This window comes from Zeus faber, assembly GCF_960531495.2.
Source record: "Zeus faber genome assembly, chromosome: 11".
NCBI lineage: Eukaryota > Metazoa > Chordata > Actinopteri > Zeiformes > Zeidae > Zeus > Zeus faber.
Window position 1 is genome coordinate 31,571,663 of NC_137205.1, and position 23,871 is coordinate 31,595,533.

Sequence of the window (23,871 nt, forward strand, 5' to 3'; positions counted from 1 at the left end):
ATTATAAATATGTTCATCTTTTTCTTTGACAGAGTCTCTTTCTTATTTGTATTATAAATATGTTCATCTTTTTCTTTGACAGAGTCTCTTTCTTATTTTTATTATAAATATGTTCATCTTTTTCTTTGACAGAGTCTTTCTTATTTGTATTATAAATATGTTCATCTTTTTCTTTGACAGAGTCTCTTTCTTATTTTTATTATAAATATGTTCATCTTTTTCTTTGACAGAGTCTCTTTCTTATTTGTATTATAAATATGTTCATCTTTTTCTTGGACAGAGTCTCTTTCTTATTTGTATTATAAATATGTTCATCTTTTTCTTTGACAGAGTCTCTTTCTTATTTTTATTATAAATATGTTCATCTTTTTCTTTGACAGAGTCTCTTTCTTATTTGTATTATAAATATGTTCATCTTTTTCTTTGACAGAGTCTTTCTTATTTGTATTATAAATATGTTCATCTTTTTCTTTGACAGAGTCTCTTTCTTATTTTTATTATAAATATGTTCATCTTTTTCTTTGACAGAGTCTCTTTCTTATTTTTATTATAAATATGTTCATCTTTTTCTTTGACAGAGTCTCTTTCTTATTTGTATTATAAATATGTTCATCTTTTTCTTTGACAGAGTCTCTTTCTTATTTTTATTATAAATATGTTCATCTTTTTCTTTGACAGAGTCTCTTTCTTATTTGTATTATAAATATGTTCATCTTTTTCTTTGACAGAGTCTCTTTCTTATTTGTATTATAAATATGTTCATCTTTTTCTTTGACAGAGTCTCTTTCTTATTTGTATTATACATATGTTCATCTTTTTCTTTGACAGAGTCTCTTTCTTATTTGTATTATACATATGTTCATCTTTTTCTTTGACAGAGTCTCTTTCTTATTTGTATTATAAATATGTTCATCTTTTTCTTGGACAGAGTCTCTTTCTTATTTGTATTATAAATATGTTCATCTTTTTCTTGGACAGAGTCTCTTTCTTATTTGTATTATAAATATGTTCATCTTTTTCTTTGACAGAGTCTCTTTCTTATTTGTATTATAAATATGTTCATCTTTTTCTTTGACAGAGTCTCTTTCTTATTTGTATTATAAATATGTTCATCTTTTTCTTTGACAGAGTCTCTTTCTTATTTGTATTATAAATATGTTCATCTTGTAGCCTGGCGGTGTGCGTCGTGACGTCATCACGCGGCCGTCGGGAGCTCAGCTGTTGTTGTGGGAAGAGGATGAGAAGACGGAGGAAGCGTCCATGTCGCTGCTCCGTCTAGTGGGACGTCCAACACCCCGCGCCCGCATCTGACGCCATCACAGCACCGGGGCCTCCGCTCTCCGCACCGATTCCGAGATGGAGCTGGACGACGGGGTGGTGTACCAGGACGACCCGGGCACGGCAGCGGTGATGTCGGAGCGGGTATCGGGCCTGGCCGGCTCCATCTACCGCGAGTTCGAGCGGCTCATCGGCAAGTACGACGAGGACGTGGTGAAGGAGCTGATGCCGCTGGTGGTGGCCGTGCTGGAGAACCTGGACGCGGTGTTCGCGGAGAACCAGGAGCACGAGGTGGAGCTGGAGCTGCTGAAGGAGGACAACGAGCAGCTCGTCACCCAGTACGAGCGGGAGAAGGCGCTGAGGAAGCACGCCGAGGAGGTGAGTCCCCCCCCGGAGGAGAGGAGAGAAGAGGCCGGAGGAGGGGGGAGGAGGAGGGGGCAGAAGCGGGGCTCGGAGGAGGAAATGGAGGAGGAGATATTCTAAGTGTTGCTCCTCTTCTGGGAGGAGGGTTATGGTGCGACACTCATGAACGATTCGTTCATAGAGAACGAATCTTATAAATGACTCAAGAATCTGGACTCACTCCCGCAAAAGAGTGGGACAGACAGACAGATAGATAGATAGACAGATAGACAGACAGACAGACAGACAGACAGACAGAGAGATAGACAGACGGACGGACGGACGGACGGACGGACGGACGGACGGATAGATAGACAGATAGATAGACGGATAGATAGATAGACAGACAGACGGATAGATAGATAGACAGACAGATCGATAGATAGACAGACAGATAGATAGATAGATAGACAGACAGACAGACGGACGGACGGACGGACGGACGGACGGACGGACGGATAGATAGACAGATAGATAGACGGATAGATAGATAGACAGACAGACGGATAGATAGATAGACAGACAGATCGATAGATAGACAGACAGATAGATAGATAGATGGATAGACAGACAGACAGACGGATAGATAGATAGACAGACAGATCGATAGATAGACAGACAGATAGATAGATAGATGGATAGACGGATGATAGATAGACAGACGGAGGTATGGATGGATACTTTGTTCATATATCAATATACCTTCCAGCGACTCATAACTGCGGTTGCTCAATGTAAGGCCGCAGAGACGACCAATAGCTTCACTCCTGTGAACCTAGTGAAATACGCCTTCCATCAGCTCATGCTTACTGTATTTAATAAATGCAAGGTTGCATAGGAGTTCAACCAGCCTAGCTCCGGTGAAAATGCCGGGGTATCCTGTTTGAATACATTAGGATATTTTGACACCAAAACAAACATGGCTGCCGTACAGCTCGCTACTGTGGTTGTTGGTGCAGCGAACTTGCAGCACTGACATTCTACACTAATCAGACCCTCATGAGTCGCTCCTCCATTTCAAAGGTCCACACTCGCTCAATGGCCGCTTTCTTTGGCGTCGCCATCGTCTTCTGTTGCCAATTGAGGCTTTGACGCATATGCACCAGAGTATTTTGAAAAGACTCGCCCTGATAAAATCAAACGTGGTTGATTGAATCGTGACCTGGCCGATTGGGATCGTGCTGAGACAGATTTGAGTCCTTCACTCACAGACACACCTCGATGACCGCTACGATTCAACGACTACCCCGTACTACCTCGTCGCCCAATCGGCCTTGAAAGTCACGTTAAATGGCTCGAGCGTAAGCGGCGCCTTGACCGCCCTCAAGTCACCTGGCAAGATGGTTAATGATAAACTTGGACTTTGATGCTGTAAAGTAATGTCTGAAGGATATGGAGACAAAATCAAACTTGCCATCAAATCAGCAAATATTTTAAAACACTGTGCCCATGCTAAAACTAGAGTATATAAACATGTGATGCCATGTCTTGGAAATATGCAACCCAGCCTATTGCATGAGCAAGGTCTGTGTTATATGTGAGGAGCGTATGCTTGTGACTGAGCGGAGCCGGTGGAATGACTCAGCATCTGGGCCGTCACAGTAGACTGGGCCAGTGATTGGGTGAAGGAGTGAGACAGACAGGTTGGCTGCTGCTACTTTCCAGTGCTTCATCAAATTCAGAAGATTTTAGGAGATCGATTATTTGAGAAATTTAAAAACAACATCTCAAGTCAGTCCAACACAATACCTTGAGCCCTTTACCCCCTCCGTCTCCCACCCTGAGGTGGTTTTGCTGCTGACAAATAAGATGATCTATCAATATCTGGAGAAACTCACAAAAACCAGAAGAATCATGATGAGCACAGCCAGAGCATGTTGTAGATAAACATATCCACTCTAATCCTATATGTTCCTTGAATACTGTATTATGGTAATAACTAGAGTGTATATTTTTCTAATATAATGTCTGTTTCAAAAGTCCTGAATTGGTTTTAATAATATCAGATGAGCTTATTTCTGACCAGTCATTTAGTTTGGTGGAGTTGACAAAATAGAATTATTATTTTTTTTAATTTAAAAGCCTTTTTCATAGTGCACAGTGAGGCTGGTGATGATGTCCCAGACCAAAGATCAGTCTTACTCCCATTCCACAGACTGCAAACATCTCTTGTATATGTGGGGCAGGGGGTGGTAAAAATATCTTGTGCATTGTGCTCATCACGCTCTTCGCTGCAGAACCCTCTTGTACCAACTGTGTGAATCAGAGTCATATCTTTTGCTTAATATTCATAAGGATGATGATGCAGGTATTTGATATCAGGTTCAATTCTGTTCTGTTCGCACTATTAAAGTCAAAATCCGATATCCGTTTATTGTGACTGAGTTGCATAGAGCTCCAGTAATGTGTCTGATTTTTTACAATGACAGTCTCTGATGAACTTGATTACAAACCACTTGGCCTTTAAAATCAGCGTCTCTTATAAGTGAGATTTCCAGTCTTCGTATGCATGCACTCTGTCAGCAAGTGCCACAGTGAACACTCAGTACTCAAACAAAAATCCACTCCCAAGGATTGAGGCGTCCGCATCTGTGCATCGGTGCATCTGAGCATCGCTAATTTGAATTCGATTTTTGTCCGGGAACTCTTTATGTGGCCTGGAGGATTTTCTGATGGCTTAATCCCCATGAAACTGAGTTGAGATGTTAATCTTTTCAGCCCAACTTGTCAAACAGTTAACTGTTAACTCCCTGCGGCTGAATTTTTCGATGCTTTTTGAATGTTAATTTATAGCTTGTTCACATTCACGCATTCCGCCACGGCCATGTGTTGTGTGTATCAGAGGGTTACGGACCCCCGTCAAAACAGCCACTGTGCCTCTCCCACTCTGACCATGTGGAATGCAGTCGGTGTTTTTGGGCGTCTCAGGTTCCGGCTTGTTTGGTGTGTGATGCTGAACGATAGGGTTGATAATCACACGCTGCTGCGAGCCGATGTGATCGGCTCTATTTGGCCAATGTTGCAATCATTGACTGCCCGTTATAAGAGAAGTCACATTATTACAGAATACATTTTTGGCAATTATTGGAGCAGATTGCGACCATTTTACAAAATTGCGACATTCTATATTCATATATTGCCCTCCAAATTGAAGGGAACTTTAAACTCAATGCTAGAAATGTTGCACAAATAAAATGTAAATTTGATGTATTACCAGGAGTTGAGTTAAATAACTGTCTACCCAAATTGTTCTTTTCAATGGTAAGATGAATGTGTATTATTAAACACTTGTACTAGAATGGTGACATACAAGAAATAAAAACGGACATTTCAAATGTATTCATTCTTTCAATTATTACATGACAATTAATCGTCAACTAAAATTTCATGATTGTGACAGCCTTTAGTGTTTGAAATAGGGAGGCTATGACAAAAACAATCTATCCTGAGCCAGTCATGTGGGCTGAAGCCTGATTCTTGGTCTCTGAGTGCGCACCTCCACAGGTAAAAACCGTGTGTGTGTGTGTGTGTGTGTGTGTGTGTGTGTGTGTGTGTGTGTGTGTGTGTGTGTGTGTGTGTGTGTGTGTGTGTGTGTGTGTGTGTGTGTGTGTGTGTGTGTGTGTGTGTGTGTGTGTGTGTGTCTTGCCTCCTGGCCTCAGTGCTGTGTCGTGAAGGGCGATGGGATGTGACTCAGGCCTTCTGCCACGTCTGTTGAGTGGCCCAAGGCGATGCAGACCCCTCAGTCCACGCAGGGACGCTGAGCCACTGCGACAGCCGGACACGTGCACGACCCCCCAGCAGACACCACGCCCAGTGTTGTAGTTGCTGTTGTGACCAAGGGGCGTGGATGAGGCCTGGTTTGGTTCTCGGTGGCGCTCCCTGTTGCTGATCCAGTGTTTTACCATCGCGGGACCTTTGTGCGGGAATGGCCATTTGGGAGGCTTCAGGGGACTGGTCCATCATTTTTAAAACTGAGGAAACAATGTCCGAGAATTCCTGGTACCTGACATGAGAGGGCCTGCGTTTGGCCTCCAGACCTTGTCAATGGTGTGTTATTTCTGGGGATGCATGGAGTCTTGAGACAACAAAAATATTTGGCCAGAAATTGGTCTCTGGAAAGAAGAGTGAATTTTATACCGCTTTCCCACTGCACCAAAAAGCTGGTAACACCCACTAACATCCAGCATTTGTCATCAGGGGGAAAGGAAAACCCAGGTCTAAGTCCCGGGTCAAATGACCCTGCGACCCCGGTTTTAATCGGCTCCACCTGCGATCTGCTCTGATGTGAACAGGACACCCGGGTCGACTCGCTCATTTGGCCCCTTTACCTGCGCGGTGCAACACTCGTTGAAGTTCCGGACGTTGGTGCATAAATAGACAGGAATATCTCAGTATCATTCCATCATTTCATATCCCTTTTAGAATCCAAAATCAGAAGTTTTTGACTTTTTTCCGCATGGGGGACCGTGAAATGTTGTGAGTGTGGGGATCGCACCGTGGGGAGCACAGTGGAGAACCCCCACCCTCCCCGTCAGGCTCCGAGTCACTCCAGCACCGCCCCAAGCCGCTCCCCGCCACCCGAAGGACCGCTGCGTGGATACTCCATGCTGCTTCTTCTGTTTTGTTGCGTCGTTCATGAACGATACAATTCTTTTGAACGGCTCAAAATTCTTTTTTTCCAAGTTTCACAGTTTTATGATGTTGTTTGTTTAAGTTGCCGACTCCTCTACTGTTTTGTTCTCAATCACACTGGAACTATGACACGCCCCTTTTCCCACGTGTTCATGATGTCGAACATGACGCACCACAAAAAAACTGCATTTCTCCTGGCAATGGGAAAGGTGTCAGTGGCCTCAGTGTGAAAACAGTATTGTGTGATCTGTTTGTTGCCCCTGTGCACCGGCTATGGATGGCGTGTTGGTGCAACGGCCATCACCACCGTCTTCCATGGTGTTTGACTGAGAGTAGAGCAAGCCGCACACCTAACGTGCAATATCTATTCAATTTGGACAATTTACCTGATTACAAAAAAATGTAACTTTGAACCAGAATTCAACACAACGAAGTATTTTGAAGAGTTTGCGTATCAGAGTTGTACACCTGACAGGGTTGTGGCTTCTCTAATAATAAAAAAATTATTGAGTTTTGTTCAATGCTTCTGATCACGTTTTGCAATTGGTGGTAATGTTCAAACACACTTACCTACGCATTTTTGTCAGTTGGGGTAATAATGAATCTCAGAGGTCCCTAAATAGCTTTGTGCTGATAAGTGTGAGGTTACTGAATGGGGAAATGAAAGACACAGAAACTCACTAAACCTGGATTTGAGTGCTTTCGGTTTCTTTACGGTACTCATGACTTGGTCTTGAGTGAAAATAACTGCGGCTTGTTCAAACAGTCAGTGACAAGATTTTCTGTCACATCTCAGTCGCCGCCGTCAGCTGTAGTACAACATGGAGCGGTAAAATGTGCATGTCTGAAATCATTTCTCACGTACTGTAAAGCGGTGGTAAATGTGTTTCCACCTTCTGTAAGAACCTTCAAGACATGAACAGAGACTTTCACAGCTTCAGTCGGCGTGTGCAGGTCCTTAACATCTCCTAAATGGAGTTCTGTAAATATAAGGCCTTCAATTGATGAGGTCTTAATTGATCTGATTGGGATTCAATATTCAATAAGTTGTTCTGCACCAGAGTCAACATTTCTGATTTAAAATCATGGGCCTTACACTTACCTTACACTGCAGTGTAGATGAACCAGCTCTCTTTATACTGACCTTCATACGTGTTGGAGAGGAACCTGATAAAATCCTTGTTATTCCACTTACCTTGCTATCTGACCTTAAGGAAACTGCTCATGGAATCACAAGTTCATAACACAACCAGTTGATTTGTCCAAAAATCAGTTTGGACCTGCGGACACCCTGATGTTTCAAGTAATTTCCCCCTGGGATTATTTAAGAATTTCTGATTCTGATTCTGATGTTGCTGAGTTGCCTATATTTTACTTTTTGATGTACATTGTAAAGCACATTTTTAGGATCAGTTGTTGGTCTTATGATCACTTTTATTATTATTATTATTATTATTATTATTATTATTATTATTTTTGAGACTTTACTTTGTTTAGGGTCCTTTCCCAGTGTTTCTCAGTGTCATTGCTGCTGCACACCTCTAGCTGTGGTGTTGTCGAGCAGCAGGACGGGATGTGGAGTCACATCCGCATCCAACCGCTGAGCGCTCCACCCATCACCCCCGCCCTCCGCCCCTCAGACGTCCAGTAGGAAGCCAGGGAGCGAGCGGAAACTAGACAGAAATAGGAACGTGTCATTATGGTCAGGAGACGTGTCTGATCCAAGTTTCCTTTATGGGCTCCATGGAGTCATACGAGTACAGTGAACTGATAGATTATAATGATAATAATTATAATAATAAATGATAATAATTATAATATTATAATGATAATAATTACAATATTATAACGACCATTGGACAACTCCAAGGGTTGTGTAAAACAAAGTAGGAAGAAAATAATAATAAATCACAAAACAACGTGTATAACAATAGGCAAAATATACACCCCCCAAAAAATGATATGCAAAATATATATGTGTATGTATATAAATGTGTATGTTGTACAGTAGTAAACAAAGTATATATATAATGGGCTTTACAAGGAAAATATTTAATTTGCTATAATTTAGGAAAAACTAAGTTTTGTACTTGGATAGTTTGTGTTCCATCCGTGTCATTTTGTCTGTTATTTAGACATAGCTGCTGACCGTTCCATTCTAAATAAGTTATGACTTTTGTTTTATTGTCCGTATTATCTCATAATTAAAAGCTGAAACTTTATAATCTCAGACCGTTGAACAACTCATGATTTTTTCTGCCTTTAAGATTTCTTACAAATAAATACAGTACCTTGGGTATAATGGGAAAGCTAAAGCTGTTGAGGGATAGTGATGCCCTTTTTTAAAATGTGCATCCATATTGAAAATGTTCATGAAGAAGAATTATGAATGCTTTTTTTTTGTTTGTTTATTTAATGCAAAAACATGTTTCAAAACAACAACAAAGTGTTTCTATTTATAACTTCTAATTTATGATTCATGTTGCCAAACCAACAGTATTCTGGACAAAATGTAGATGAGCTTAATTTGACAGCTAAAGGTGTGTGTGTGTGTGTGTGTGTGTGTGTGTGTGTGTGTGTGTGTGTGTGTGTGTGTGTGTGTGTGTGTGTGTGTGTGTGTGTGTGTGTGTGTGTGTGTGAGCAGAAGTTCATCGAGTTTGAAGACACTCAGGAGCAGGAGAAGAAGGATCTGCAGAACCATGTGGGCCGCATGGAGTCACACTCCCGGCAGCTGGAGCTCAAGATCAAGAACTACGCAGACCAGAGTACGACACGCACACACACACCTACACACTCAGCGCTTGTCTATTTTTAATGTCTTGAACTGTCTTCCTCATTTATTCTTTTCATTCTTAGTCTGCACAGGTTTTTTTTCTTTGTTAAATAAGCTTATTTCCTCTTTTACACACATACACACACACACACACACACACACACACACACACACACACACACACACACACACAAACGCACACGCACACTGTCGTCTTGGGTACTAACAGTAATGAGATTATAGGCTTTCTGTTGCTTCTATCCTCTTAACACCGCAGTGCGTTACGTCTTATTGGAGGATTAGCAGAAATGTGATTTTTCCTCCTCTGCGTAATAGAAATTCATATTTTCAAGCGAGCGGCACGGCACTGGAACCGGGTGACGATGTGGCGTTCTATTTCTAGAACTCGGCGACGGTTTTGTATCATGTTTCAAGCGAAGCCGTGAATGAATCAATTGTTCCAAATATATTACAGATCAAAGTCTGTGATCCCATTCAAGATTGTAAGTGAAAGTGTCAGTGTTTGGTATGTGAGCAGGGTGCTGCGTGGGCCTGCCTGGCACTGCGCTGCTCCTCACATCCTGAGAGCCTAACAATCACAATCTGTTCATTTGGCCTTTTACATTTTTCATATACTAGGAGCTTGTCGTGGTGAAGCTTGATGCATTTCTGTACTGACATTGTCATGACAGAACAATCAAAATAGAAACTAAACAAAAGAAGATCGCCAAGTATACAATGAAAATAATAAACAGAAACAACTTTAAATAAATACACAGAATGTTCAAAAAGCCATTCTGTGCACAGAATAAGTTAAGTTAAAAAGTCTGGATACTAGGTTGTATCTCTGTAAGTTGCTGCAGCTCCAACACACTGAACAGGGATGAAGCTTTTTTTACAACACTGTTTGGGGAACATTTCCCCGTCGGTGCTCCTGGTTTCTGGAGCACGGCGCTGCGCCACCCTTTTAAAGCGGGCATTCAACAAGATCTGCAGCTGGATATCGTATTTTGATAAGGAAATCCTCATGTTTCTGCAAGGTGTGAATGCATTGTGCAGTGATTATCAAAGTGGGGTCCATGGCCCTTTGCTAGGGAGTCTGTAAAAATTGTTGGGGGTGGGCCTTCATTTTTATTTTATTTTTTTTGTGTCCTTTGAAGTGGAACATATTAAAATGTTTAGAAATATTATATTTCTACTTTGTTGGGCGGGATTTGTTTTTTTCTAAAAGGAGATAATTCTATACATATTACCTGTATAATTAAGACAAACAAATCCCACCATGTGCACCTCCTTGCCACTGTGTGCCCACCTGCCTCTCTAGTACATTTCTTTTGATTTGTGTTATTTATTTGTGATATTTTGTGAAATGGTGCAATGCAAATATTTCCAATACCTTTTCCTTGAATGTTTTTCCCACGGGTAGTGGTGTGAGAAATAGAGCTAATATCAAATTATTCGTGCAAGGGGGTCATTCAGTATACAGTGAGGGGTCCTTGGTAGAAAAGAGTTGGAGAACCCTGTGAAGAGATGAAAGCGTCACCCAGCTGAAGACCCCTTCTTCAGAAAAGTAAAATAAGTCAAAGCCATAGAGTAGCATCTCTTCCTGCGACCTTGGGAGTCCAGCTCCTTAATGCTGATCAATACCAGGTGTAAATGCAAAGGTCTGTGATGGGATGTCATCATCCACATGACGGACGTGACCCTAACACTGGACTGGACACACACACTGAACCTACACCTCGCCTGCTCTGCCCCAGTGGGTTCACTGGGATTGTTTTTGTCCGTCTCAAAACGACAAATGATACTTTCAGTTTCAGCTGTTTTAACAAACCGTGTTTGTCCAAAGAATTTCCCAAATATTTTGTCTTTTTCCTCTTTTTGTTTCACAAAAGCAGGGCGCTCCATTTGCGCCATTTTCTTGAGTAGTCTGATTTTTTATTATACAGTATGTATAGTATATAATAGTATGTCAAGTTTTGAATTTGTGGTTGTTGTGAATAAATCGGCCTCCAAATAATTCTGGATCATTTTGGGAGATGGATACCTCCCGTGGCGGTGGTCCCAGTGTACGGCCGCTTCATTATCACGGCGCCGCGCTTGTTGGCGAGGGAGCGATTAATCCCGGCCCTCTACTTCAGTTGGCAGGTTGGAGGAGCGGGAGGCGGAGCTGAAGAAGGAGTTCAACGCCCTGCACCAGCGGCACACGGAGGTAGGGACACGCAACGCTGAGCTCTTTCAAAGTGGTCAGGTCGCTGCGCTGCTCACACTACAGGACTTTCTGTCTTGTGACGGGGAATCTTGCCGTCGTCGTGGTTTCACACTTCATGACCGATCGGTGACAGGGCGTCACACATTACAACGTCTTTCACCAGGAGGAATCCCTGACGACTCTCTCAGGTCCAAACTACCTTTTGTCACCGAAACACACGTGAGAAGTGACACGGAAAATGACGCCATACCATGCAGGGACAGGATTATTTATTTTTTATTTGATTCTTATCACTGTCAATAAATAAACAAATTAAAGCAGAATTTAAATAAGAAATATATGAAAAACCTAGGGAAGAACAATAAAATCGATATGTTGTGTGTTTGTGCTGCTGTACCGTGACCCCGTGTCTCTTTGGCTGTAGCCCGTTGCGTCACGCCCGACTCCATCCCGACGCGACCACATAGTCAACATAGTCAACATAGTCAACATAGTCAACATAGTCAACATGTTCAACGTATTCAACATATTCAACCTGTTCAACATGTTCAACATGCCTGTTCTCTCGCTGTCATCTGCTCTGGTCGTGTCGTGAGCAGCCTAATGTGAGTTGTAATGAATGAAATTAGCTGAAAACAATAATAAGAGGGGGAAAAAAAATTTCAGGACCTAAAATCGGGGTCATGGTCCAAGAAAGGTTGAGAAGCCCTGGTCCTGAACTGCCCAGTCACTCCCAATACGACTGTTGCTGTCAGTTTAATCACAAAACAAATGACTCGTGACATTAAGGATGTTTCCCGTCTTGCAGATGATCCATAACTACATGGAGCACGTGGAGAGGATCAAGCTGCAGCAGATGGGTGACAGCGCTGAGGCGGGCGCGCTGGGCAGAGTGCGGTAGGACGCCACTCGCAGGGTTTGGTGCTGTTACCATGCCGGACAATGAACCTCGGTTTGAGGTTCTTCTATTTGTCGTGAAGGAAGGATCTGTTTCTCCCACGTTAAAGAATCCAACTGGAGTTCATCACCGTGAACTACTGTATATGATAATAATATGAGGTTTTCAACAAAGAATAATTCGGCCCCTGTGTGTTAACTTGGCATACTTTGAAGTGAAGTGAAAATAATCTACGGAGAGAAATCTTTTAGACTCGTCATTTGTCGTTTAGACAATGACGAAGAGAAATCTTAAAAACATAATACAAAAATAATTACATTTACGTAAAATGTTCTGTAAGATAGATGATATACAGTATATGAAAAAAAAACAAAAAAAAAACTCAAACCAGCGAACCTGCAAACCCTCCACTCCTCAGCGTGACAAGCAGTGAAGTGAGACCTGGGATGCTCTCTCCATGTCTGGTGTTTAGGAAGGAGCGTCCTCTGTCCCTGGGGGTCTTCCCTTCCTCCGGCGGGGGGGCCCTGCTCATCCCGGAGCCCCAGGCCAAGGCCGAGACCCCCAGCGCCGAGGGCTGGCGCTTCATCGGCTCCACCCAGCAGCGCTCCAACACCAGCCTCAAGGTGAGGAACTGGCACCACAACCTCCGTCACTTAAGATGCGACTCATGGATACCTTGAATCCCTACAAACGACTGAATGTTGGATTTACTGTGAAAGTTGAACTGAAAACTGGAAAAAAAAGGAACAACTTCAGATAAAACACAAGAGAATCACTGAATCTGAACCTGCAGCGATTTCAAAGTTAGAAGTTAGTACTTTTCAATTCTGCTTCGCAGGTGGGTTGGGAATGTGATAAAGATAAAACAAAAAGGCAGGATCTCCTCGGCCCAGCTGGGTGTTTAAAACCCTCCGCCACAGCTCGCAGGGAGAGGAAGCCTCAAAGTCCATAGAAAATAAAGAGGCTTTGATTGGTCCTGGGCACGGCTCAGCCTGTTCAAGCAGGAGTTAGACAAAACCTGCTCTGTCTTCAGACATCCTGTGGAACTCACCCATAACGCATCTCTGCATTTGAAGTGATGGACGGATGGACGGATGGAAGGATGGAAGGATGGATGATGGATGGATGGATGAATCAATAGATGATGGATGGATGGATGGATAGATGATGGATGGATGGATGGATGGATGGATAGATGATGGATGGATGGATGGATGGATGTATGGATAGATGATGGCTGGATGGATAGATGATGTATGGATGGATAGATGATGGATGGATGGGAGGATGGATGGATGGATGGATGGATGGATAGATGATGTATGGATGGATTGATGGATGGATAGATGATGGATGGATGGATGGATAGATGATGGATGGATGGATGGATGGATAGATGATGGATGGATGGATGGATAGATGATGGATGGATGGATGGATGGATGGATGGATAGATGATGGATGGATGGATGGATGGATGGATAGATGATGGATGGATGGATGGATGGATAGATTATGGGTGGATGGATGGATGGATAGATGATGGATGGATGGATAGACGATGGATGGATGGATAGATGATGGATGGATAGATGATGGGTGGATGGATGGATAGATGATGGATGGATGGATGGATAGATGATGGATGGATGGATGGATGGATACTTTATTGATCCCCAGAAGGACATGACATAGAGTATTCCACTGTTATAGATGTGTTGTTTTTATATTCAGGCCTTTGCTCAACAGACCTAAATGAATGACCAGTTTAGTTTCTTAAATACTACTGCTGAAGTTTTACCTTCAATTCAGCTTCTAAAAGACACCAAATACAAACAATTATGAAGACTCATTTGAGCTGCTCTCTGCTTTAAACGGAGCCGGAAACATGAGGTGGCTCCGCTGCTTCTGTTAGCGTGGCCCCGGCTCTGGGCCCTCGGGGCCACGGCGTCATTTCAGCTTTTCCTGTTAAAACTGGGACGTGAGCTCTGTGGAACAGTGCACGGTGGCTCGCAGCCCATCGCTGAAGGAGGAAGAGACTCTGGGATCTGATTGGCTGTCAGTGCAGAAGGCTTGTTCAACACCAGGGACCTGGACGCGCAGGGTTTTCAGGTTGAACAAGTCGCTAATTTACGGAATGCACCTTTAAAAGGTGGACCGGCCCTCATCACCTCATGCAGCAGCTCCATTGCTTTCAGCGCTGGGATGGTTGTTGTTCATACACAGGGACCTTAATGGAGTGATCTCGCAAATGTGCAAAATAAAAAAAGTCCCTTTTACGAACTACTGTAGGTATTTTTATCAGTGTTTGGTATTTAAAATGTGAGGGCTGAATTTTGGGAAAGGAGCTCACAATTCTATTTGATATCGATTCAATCCCATGTCGATGCGATGGCTCATCCGTCCGTCTATTGACCTTCTTTACATAATGAAACTTGTCAGTTACACCAAAATATATTTCACGGAACAAATTCTGTCTAATACAGAAATTAAATATTTCAATTCATTTGTGACTGAGGGTATTTGATTTAATTGTTGAGTAACCTCCAAAGCAAGTTTTGATATTAAGGTTTTCAAATCTGTTTAGAATTTGAAACAGTACAAATTTTCCTCTGTTTTTTTTTGTTTTTTTTCAACCCAGCCCTATAAAATGCAGATAAGGGTCCCTCTGTATGATTTTTGCTTCCATTATTTTATTACAATTTGACATCAGCCAAACACACACACACACACACACACACACACACACACACACACACACACACACACACACCGACGTGCACTTCACTGTGACTCTCTCCCCCTAAGCAGTGTGACGAGCCCTCACAGAGGAGGGAGGGTAAGAGGTCGCAGGACGCTCCTTGGGGGAGTTCGCTGGCAGAGGACTGCAAGGTAGCTGGACCAGCGGCAGCACGTGCCCGTGCACGCCGCCTGTGTGTCGCGTGGGCTTGAGTCCTGTCCTCCGGTGCCATGTCGTCTCTCTAGGGCCTTTTTAAAAAAACTCTGTTTCACGTACGACTCCAGCTGCATGCAACCACATTTTTAAAAAGAAGGGATTTTTTCATTTTAATTTTTTATTATCTAAAGTAACTGAAACGGAAGCCGAAACAAGCCCTACGTCAGTACGCAAACGCAGGGTCTGGTTCTACACAGTAAACGTGGAGGTAATGCACCTGACTCCACCAGCGGGCAGTGGAGGAAAAATCCGATCTGCATTGTAGAACGACAAGCCCAACAATCACAAACAAAATGTCCACCGTTGAGGAGTGTTGTAATTGTCGTACCGAAGAAAAATCAAATAATAAATGGACTGAACCGTTTTAAAATTAATGTGTAAATCAATTACAAATCCAACGACCATGATGAGTGTAAGAGATTGCTTTTTTGGGGGTTTTTTTATATAAGGGATAAACTTAATAAACTGAAAACAGAAAATGAATATGATGGATATGAGACATTTTGGAATCTCTCTGACAGTTTCCTGTTGTTAGTGCTGCTACAGCGCCCCTAGCGGCAGCGTGTGGTACTGCAAGGGAGCTCACGTCCCGTCTGCAGGCGTCACATCCCAGAACGCAGCCACGTGTGACGGCAGCTTGGAGCCTCCACGTTGGTGCACCTATGTAGGGTTTGTTTCGGTCCTTGCTTTTTCGCCATTTGTGCCGATAATGATATAAGTTTCATAATGGGGAGAAAAAAAAATGCCACTTTTGCATCACTCCCCACTTGTGAGTTTCTGCAGCCTGTCATGGGATGTTTCCAGATGTGTGGTTGCGTCTGGCCTCTGTGTGTTTTTATTTTGGTGAAACTGCATGAATTAGCGCTTCCCTCGCGCTTGTAGCTTGGCCTCATTTTCCTCCATGTGACGCCCTCCTCATCTTTGTAGAGACGTAGCATCCAGCCCAATCTAGATTAATTAATTAATTTATTTATTTTGTTTTCGTGTTTTGTATTTTTATTCCTTGTGCTGTGTCGTAGAGAAGAATGGCCTCTGCCCAATTTGTGTCGGCGGTCCCGTTGACCTCGTGTGAAGCCTCGTGTGTTTCTTTGTGTTTCTCCTTTCTCTGAGTATTTCTCTATTTTTTCTTTCCATCCTTTTTTCATTGTGGTATTCGTTCATATCGCACGTTACATTCAACACCGTTTGTCCTGCCTTTTGCTGAGCTCCAGATTTGTAAAAGGAGCCTCAGTTTGATGCTCGTGCCCACGGACCCCGTTTGATGGGATCCAGAGCAGATTAGTGTTGTCACGTCTGACTGGCCAGGGAGATGACAGTGAAACCACAATCCAGAAGTTGACGATCTGACTTTCTCGGTGCTGACATCTTGGAAATGAAGTAACGCTGAAGCTGAACTCTTCATCTTTCTTGCGGGGACCCTCTGAGAACCTCTTGAAGGACCCCTAGGTGGTCCCCGGGCCCCAAGTTGAGAACCACTTCCTATGTTTCTTGGCTTGCTCCAGAAGAGCTTCGGAGCTATGTTAATTTGACTTTGCAAAACAAAAAGCTGAGTTATGTGCCTGACAACGCTTGATAACCTTTTTTATAAGTGAGCAGGCAGTCTGAACCTTGTCTCTTTTTTGTTTGCTGTACATTAAAGTGATATGCTTGTTTTTTCCTCAATTTCGTTCCAATTTTGACGTGATCCCACCAAGCGTTTTTTGATGAAACTCTTCTTCCTCTTTCTTTGTTTCACCTTGTCGTCCCTGTTCCTGTCTGCGTCTCGGCCCTGCTTCCTCAGGGCTCCGCACTTGTCCTCCAGACATTCGGAATCTCTGATTTTTTTTTGGATGGTGTCGTTCTCAGGAAGAGCTGTCGGACTTGGCCACGCCCATGTCCACCACGGCATTGGACATGGAGCGGGGGGACGGCGGCAGCAAGAGCACGGAGGTCCAGGCTGCACCCGGGACCAGGTCCATATCCGTGGGTAGGTCATCAAGCACGACTGTGATGTCACAACACAAACAACACAGTGACCACAGTCGATGGTTGTAATGTCTGAATCCATTTAAAGGTTTTAGAGTGTGTGTGTGTGTGTGTGTGTGTGTGTGTGTGTGTGTGTGTGTTTTTATACACAGAGGGAAATTGTAGTGTCACATCAGCTCATCTAAAAAAAATTCAATAACAATAAAGTCATAAGAATAAAAAGGGAATATGGCAATGTGCAATAAACCTAAATATTTGCTGAAAATGATCTAGAAGATCTAACATTTTAAAAACATACAGACAAACACAAAATGAACAACAAACAGTAAAAATAAACCGAACAATAAACCAGGAGAAAATAACAATGAGCAATAAAAAAACGGACAAAATACAGTCAAGCTAATGACACACACAATAAAAAATAAATAAACCTAAACCTTAAATGTCACAATTGAAATATTGTATTTCTGGAAAGTTGGCAGCAATTGACATCATGTATAAAATGTGCAAATTTGGATTTGAGCGTCCGTTGATGGATGTGTCATGGCGTGGTGAGCCTCGCTGACGTCTCCAACCCTCTGAAAGGACACGCCTGTCTCTGGGCTTTTCCTCACGCTCCGCCCTCTTCTTGCCTTTGTCTCCCGCTGTGCAGGTTCGGCGGAGAAGGAGGAGAGCTCGGACGTCCAGGACATCATCGAGTCCACCCCAGAGCTGGACATGGAGCTGAGCGGGTACAAGGCCTCCAGGCACGGCCCAGAGGAGGGGGAGGGAGGTACGCGCTGGGAGTGGCGCTCACGCTGACGCGCTCACTCTCCGTTTCTCTCACAGCACGCCCACCAAAGGCATCGAGAACATGGCGTTCGACCGCAACACGGATTCCCTGTTCGAGGAGCTGTCGTCTGCGGGCACGGGGCTCATCGGAGACGTGGACGAGGGCGCCGACCTTCTAGGTGAGCGACGCCTCGTCTCAACAATTTAGCGGTAATGGGACTGACTGTTTTTTTGGTGGGACGTGACCCTTTTGTTCATCTTACCCAGATTCAGATGAGACGCCTGACCCCTGTGTGACCCATACTGAGATTGCGACGGGCTGCATGCTAGCTATGTTAGCTCAATATGCATTGAGCCGCGGAGGGGATCAGCTAGCCTAGCTTCTGTGAAATGAGGGAACTACAGGTTACAATTTGTCACAGAATCAGTTATTTAAGCGCTTCACATTGCAGCCGGTGATTATCTTGGTTCTGGACACACAGGGATGACATTGGTATCAACCTTCTCCTCTGAATCTGGGCAAGATGCACAGAAAGGTGAATTCCCCTAAAAACTGAAGTGCCCCTTAGGGCTGTCTACATTGGCAGAAAATCACGTTTAAATATTCCTTATGAAAAAATCTTTGTACAACGTTATGGGTTAAGCACGCTTCCATTACCAACAGCTCAGAGTGATCTTTTCTCCAAACCAAGCAAATAAATCAGTGTGTTTTTATTCTAGATGTATTTAATTTACTCCGTTTCCTGCTGCTGCTCCGCCTGCGCCGCAGATCGCTTCTGAAAAAATCCCCACCCACTTTCTCACGTTCCGGTGGCTAATGCACCGCGGACCCGTGGTTGGAAATGTCTGCACTCAAGGTTATTCCATCGCTGGTGGTGATGGTCGGTGGCTTGGTCTGAACGTCCTTTTTTTTTTTTTTTTTTTTTACAATTTGAATAGCATTCAATAACGAAACGTCGTTTGACAGCTCTAGTGTCCCTTCAAAGCAGGGTGGCACAGCGTTGCACAGAGCCACTCCTGTTTCCTCTAATTATAATGTTTCCCCAGCAAGGACAGGTATGAGCCTTAGTAATGTGGATTATATTTATTCGTTTTGATTATATAGTGGGTCACAATATATTTTAAATGCTGTGAAATACGTTGTTCTCAGACCACCCCTAACTCTTATGTCCAACCATATGTCCTAAATATAAGAAATGTATTTCCCTAGCGTCCGTTTCTCACTTTGAATCTCCTCACAAACGGACATAAAGCGTTGGGTGACCTTGGTCTGTTAGCGATGACCTCTGCAGCCATTTCCTTCATTTGGACTCAGCTTTGTCACTTGGGGGATTCCTCAGGTTAAATTGGGGAATAGATGAAAACCCTCCTTTGGTGAATAAATAGAGATGAGAAAGATGTTGTCGGGTTCAAGGATGTTACTGTCATAAGAACAACACAACAGCATGGGAGCAGATATTGATGCTGGAACTTCTGTACACAGAGCCAGTCACCACATTGTAGAACAAGTCAAAAGAAAAATAATCTAAAAATATGGTGAAAACCATTCAAAATGTTTTAAGTATGTATTCAGTGGAATATATTTGCTTAAGTGCGCGGTACATGTTCCCTTGCACTCCCATCAAATCATGTGTTCTAGAGAGATGGATGATCAATAGATGGATGGCCGTGCTGTTATTGAATCTCCCTCCAGCCCAACATGCATCAGGACACATGGACTGCATTTTATACAGCGCTTTTCCAGTGGCGCGACCACTCAAAGCACTTTACAATACACGCTTAACATTCACCCATTCACACACACATCGATGGCAGCGACAACCGTGCAAGGTGCCACCAGCTCATCCAGAGCACTTCAGGGCTCAGTGTCTGGCTCAAGGACACTTCGACGTGCTGCCAGGAGGAAGGGGGCATCGAACCAGGAACCCTCTGATTACCCTCTGGACGACCCGCTCTACCACCTCCGCCACCGTCGCCCGTTCTAAAGTCATTCTAACATGGAGATGTTTCCAGACATTTCCAGATGTTTGACTTCTGCTTAGAAAATGACCTGAACAGGTTTCAGTAGAAATGAAAATGAGTTCCAGCAGCTTGTGTTTGCTGCAATGCTGAGATCCAAGCTCAGGACAAGCTGTTATTCTAATGCTCTGTCAGCCTCCTGCCCATGTTAACCCTCCTCTCTCTCTCCTCTGTCTCATCCTCTGGCTTGTACCCATAATCCCAGTGGAGTACTCTGGTGTGTATGACCTCAGACCTTTCCCAATTGACCTGTTTTTTTTTTAGTTTTTTTTTTTTACTGCATTTTTATTGACCTTTTATTGACCTCGAGTCGATGCTCCGCACCTCCTCCCACATGCTCTCATTCCTACACTTCATAGTAGCTCTTTTTTTCTTTCTTTGTTTTATTCCGATTCAGGTGATGCACGGTAGATTTTCCGCCACCTCGTGACCAGTGGCGTAGTTTCCGTTTGTACAGCGGGGGGGGCACTTTAAACGGGGGTGCGGGGGGATCGTCCCCCAGGAGATTTTGAGCGTCAAACACTTCATTTCCTGCATTCTGCGGAATTGTTATGCACACATTTGTGCCTTTTCTGCATCAATTGATGGTGGAAATTATTTTATTTATGTAAAGGAAAACACAACATTCAGGCACCAGTGTTTTTATTGGAGGGGCCAAATGCACTTGTTTTAAATATTGAGGAGACGTATCCCCTGCCGCCCCCACCCGAAATCTACGCCTACGCTCGTGACTAACGCTCAAAACTCACAGTTGCGTAGACATTGAAGGACATCTGAAGGGCGTAGTAAAATTCTTTTTTTGGAGTTAGAATAACGTGTGGAGGCTTCTTGGGCACGGACGTGGCCTAATTCTTCTTTCTTTTTCAGCTTTGATCTATATTTTTGTTCCGTCTTGTCATTTTTATTTTCCTTCCTTGCTGCTCCGTCACATGTATTTGATCTCAGATCCAGTAGCTTCTGCTCTCCATCGCTCATGGAGCCAACGGCTGAGCTGGCTCTCTCCATTCCACTGTCTCACCCTCTCTCTCTCTGTCTCTCTGTCTTTCTCTCTCTCTGCTTGACATGGATTGCATGGTTTGCTCAGACCTTAGTTTGCTTGGTAAGATCTTCTCCCATTGTCCTCCACCCCCCCCGCCCCCCCCGCTGTCCGTCATGTGCCGTGTTCTGTGGGGGTATGTGCCGTGGTCGCTTCTGGGGCTGAGCGTCGTCTTTCCATTCAATATCGATCTGATACCATGTTGACAAGATGGCTTGCGATACCATTCTACATCGATACCAATTTTACACACCATGAAAATTGCCGATTGCTTAACGTAGAAATTTCCTTCTAATATTGAATTTTAACATTTCAATTCATTCGTGGAAATGGTTGCATAACTCCCAAAGAAAGTATCGGTATTACAAGTTTCAAATCGATTGAGAAATGGAAAGCATAGAATTGAATAGTCAGAGAATCAGCCCTAGACCGTGCTGTGCTGTGTAGCATACAAGTACGTACTTCAAATTTTGAGTTTTCTCTCTTCACTCCTCCTATAAACCTGTTGCACTTTTTGTCGTCTACATATTGTTTGGGTTCGGGTCATTTTTGATAAACATGTTGAGAAAACAATTTCATATTCCTGTGAAGGTATGGGACGGGAAGTTGAGAATCTGATTCAGGAGAACACACAGCTGCTCGAGACAAAGTGAGTACTGCTGCGGTCCCTGGCTCTGTGACCATCCATACATTATAGTACGCCATTCATTGCCGTCCAAATGATTGTGATTAACAATGAAATAGTATTTTCTGACTGTTTTATGCCGCTGTCGTAGCATAAGTTCCTCAGTAAGTCATCATGGGCAACCCCCCTTCAGGGAATAATGAGACTTGAGTCTTCCATTGTAGTTCCCATGCGGTGTCACCAGATGGCGCCACTAGCCAGTGTAAGTCGTGGCTCGTCGGCAGATGATACCGGGGAGGTGAAACCAGGTGGAGAAGTGGTTGCCCGTGGCAACGGTCATTATTAACAGACAGCAGTCGTTATTCAGAAATAACTGACCGATCCACTGGCACTACTGACCAATCAGAACTGAGTATTGTGCAGCGTCGCAAAAGGACGTTTTCTCTGTTGAAGGGTGGGTAAGCGGGCATAGGGGCAGATATTCATGATTAGTGGACGCACCGCCTGTTAAAGTCAGTGCAGGGGGAAACGCTGTGATGTTGTTATTTATCAGCATTATTTCAGACATCTCTTTCTACCATGGGGTAAGAATTTCCCTCCTTTAATCTGAAAGTCTTTCGTTCCAGAACGTTAAGCTGGGCTTCAGGACCGCCTTGTGTCCAGAAGGATAGTTTTTTTTGTTTTCTTTTTGTGTCACTGACCTTTTCTCCCCCGCAGGAACGCCCTGAACGTGGTGAAGAACGACCTGATAGCGCGAGTGGACGAGCTGACCTGTGAGAAGGAGGTCCTGCAGGGGGAGCTCCAGGCCCTGCTGCTGGCCAAGACCAAGCTGGAGGACAAGAACAAGGAGCTGGACGAGGAGATGAAGAGGTGCAACGACAAGAGAACGATGGGGGGCGCTACAGTGGAACGCCATCCCTACGCCTCATGGTCATCACTCTGTAGAAAGACAATTTATGGAATTTTAGAAGTGATGTGATCATGGTCGTGAAGTTAAAGACGTATGCGACCACTATCATGTTGCCATCGTGATATGAGACTAGGTCTGATCTGCTTTAACGTGGCATCAGGCGGACACATGGACTCCTCCGTAGTAACGATGCTTCTATGAATCATTGATTTCTTTCAGACTTCGACTGGAGATGGAGGAAGTGAAGCAGAAGTCTAAAGATGAAGAAGATGTGAGTTGGAGTGTGGCTGCCACCCCCAGCATTCCCTTTTAAACTGCGCTGCTCTTTTCAACACGCGGGTCTACCCTCGTCTTCACTGTTTCTCAATGTTCGTCCGTATGGACAGCTTCCTGACAGCAACCAGACACGCTGCTTCAGCTAATTAACCACGGCTGCCTTACACTTGTTGCGTGTGGCGGACCCCGCCACCAAAAATCTAAACGGCATAGAGGAGCACATGCACTAGACAAAGTATCTCATATGAGATGACCACTTGAAGTACCTTATAGAGCAAAAAGACAATAACGCTTCGTGTTCTATAGGATTCTGTACGTGTATCCTGTCATGTCTGATCTGTCGTTACACTTTAGGCTATCATTTGTTTTTATTTCCTTTTTCTGACCCTTCACCCGATGCTTTTTATTCTGTCGTCAACTGTCAAATTCCACAAATGGAAAAAGCGCCTTTGGATGAAACCTTTTATGTTACTTACGATTTGCGCCCCAGAGCGACGTTCCCACGGCCCACAGGAAACGCTTCACCCGGGTGGAGATGGCCCGGGTCCTGATGGAGAGGAACCAGTACAAGGAGCGGCTGATGGAGCTGCAGGAGGCGGTGCGGTGGACGGAGATGATCAGGTGAGGAGCTTTTTTTTTCTAGTTTATTTTCAGCTGTTTTCATTAAAAGCAAGGATGTGTTCTTGTCTTATTGTATAATAATAACATAATTATTTATAAAATCCACCACATTGACTAAATTCATTCAGAATCTTGAGACATAATTTAAAAAAGTTTAAAAATAGTTTAAAGCATCTTCTATCCATCTACAATATGCCAAGGGAAGCCGAATGACCCTAATGATGTCTTGATGATGATGTTATAAGAGGAATTCATCTGCTTCAATGGAGACGTGTGGACAAATAGCAGAAAAGCCCCAAAATCCTCTGCAAGCTCCACCTCAATCCTGCTTCTGCTCAGGAAAAATGATGTGAAGTCATGTTGTCGTTGTCCTCCTTCCTCAGGGCCTCCAGGGAAAACCCCACCCTCACAGAGAAGAAGAAATCCAGCATCTGGCAGTTGTAAGCCCTTCTTAAAATTCACCACTTCCTGTTTGAGTGTCCTGTGGTGTGTTGGTT

The 23,871-nt window shown here is 43.7% G+C and overlaps 1 protein-coding gene across 1 annotated transcript in view; it reads left to right on the top strand.

Annotated features, from left to right (window-relative positions):
* The first annotated feature begins 1,237 nt into the window (after positions 1–1,237).
* Positions 1,238–23,871, top strand: part of spag9a (sperm associated antigen 9a) — a 34,487-nt gene continuing 11,853 nt past the window's right edge. The window contains exons 1-13 of the mRNA XM_080009737.1: positions 1,238–1,656; positions 8,957–9,077; positions 11,227–11,297; positions 12,106–12,194; positions 12,668–12,818; positions 16,997–17,117; positions 17,769–17,862; positions 17,945–18,066; positions 21,534–21,591; positions 22,285–22,437; positions 22,697–22,748; positions 23,244–23,374; positions 23,758–23,814. Of these exons, the coding sequence (XP_079865863.1) occupies positions 1,357–1,656; positions 8,957–9,077; positions 11,227–11,297; positions 12,106–12,194; positions 12,668–12,818; positions 16,997–17,117; positions 17,769–17,862; positions 17,945–18,066; positions 21,534–21,591; positions 22,285–22,437; positions 22,697–22,748; positions 23,244–23,374; positions 23,758–23,814 (1,520 nt within the window). The 5' untranslated portion in view covers positions 1,238–1,356. The remainder of the gene's footprint in view (positions 1,657–8,956; positions 9,078–11,226; positions 11,298–12,105; positions 12,195–12,667; positions 12,819–16,996; positions 17,118–17,768; positions 17,863–17,944; positions 18,067–21,533; positions 21,592–22,284; positions 22,438–22,696; positions 22,749–23,243; positions 23,375–23,757; positions 23,815–23,871) is intronic.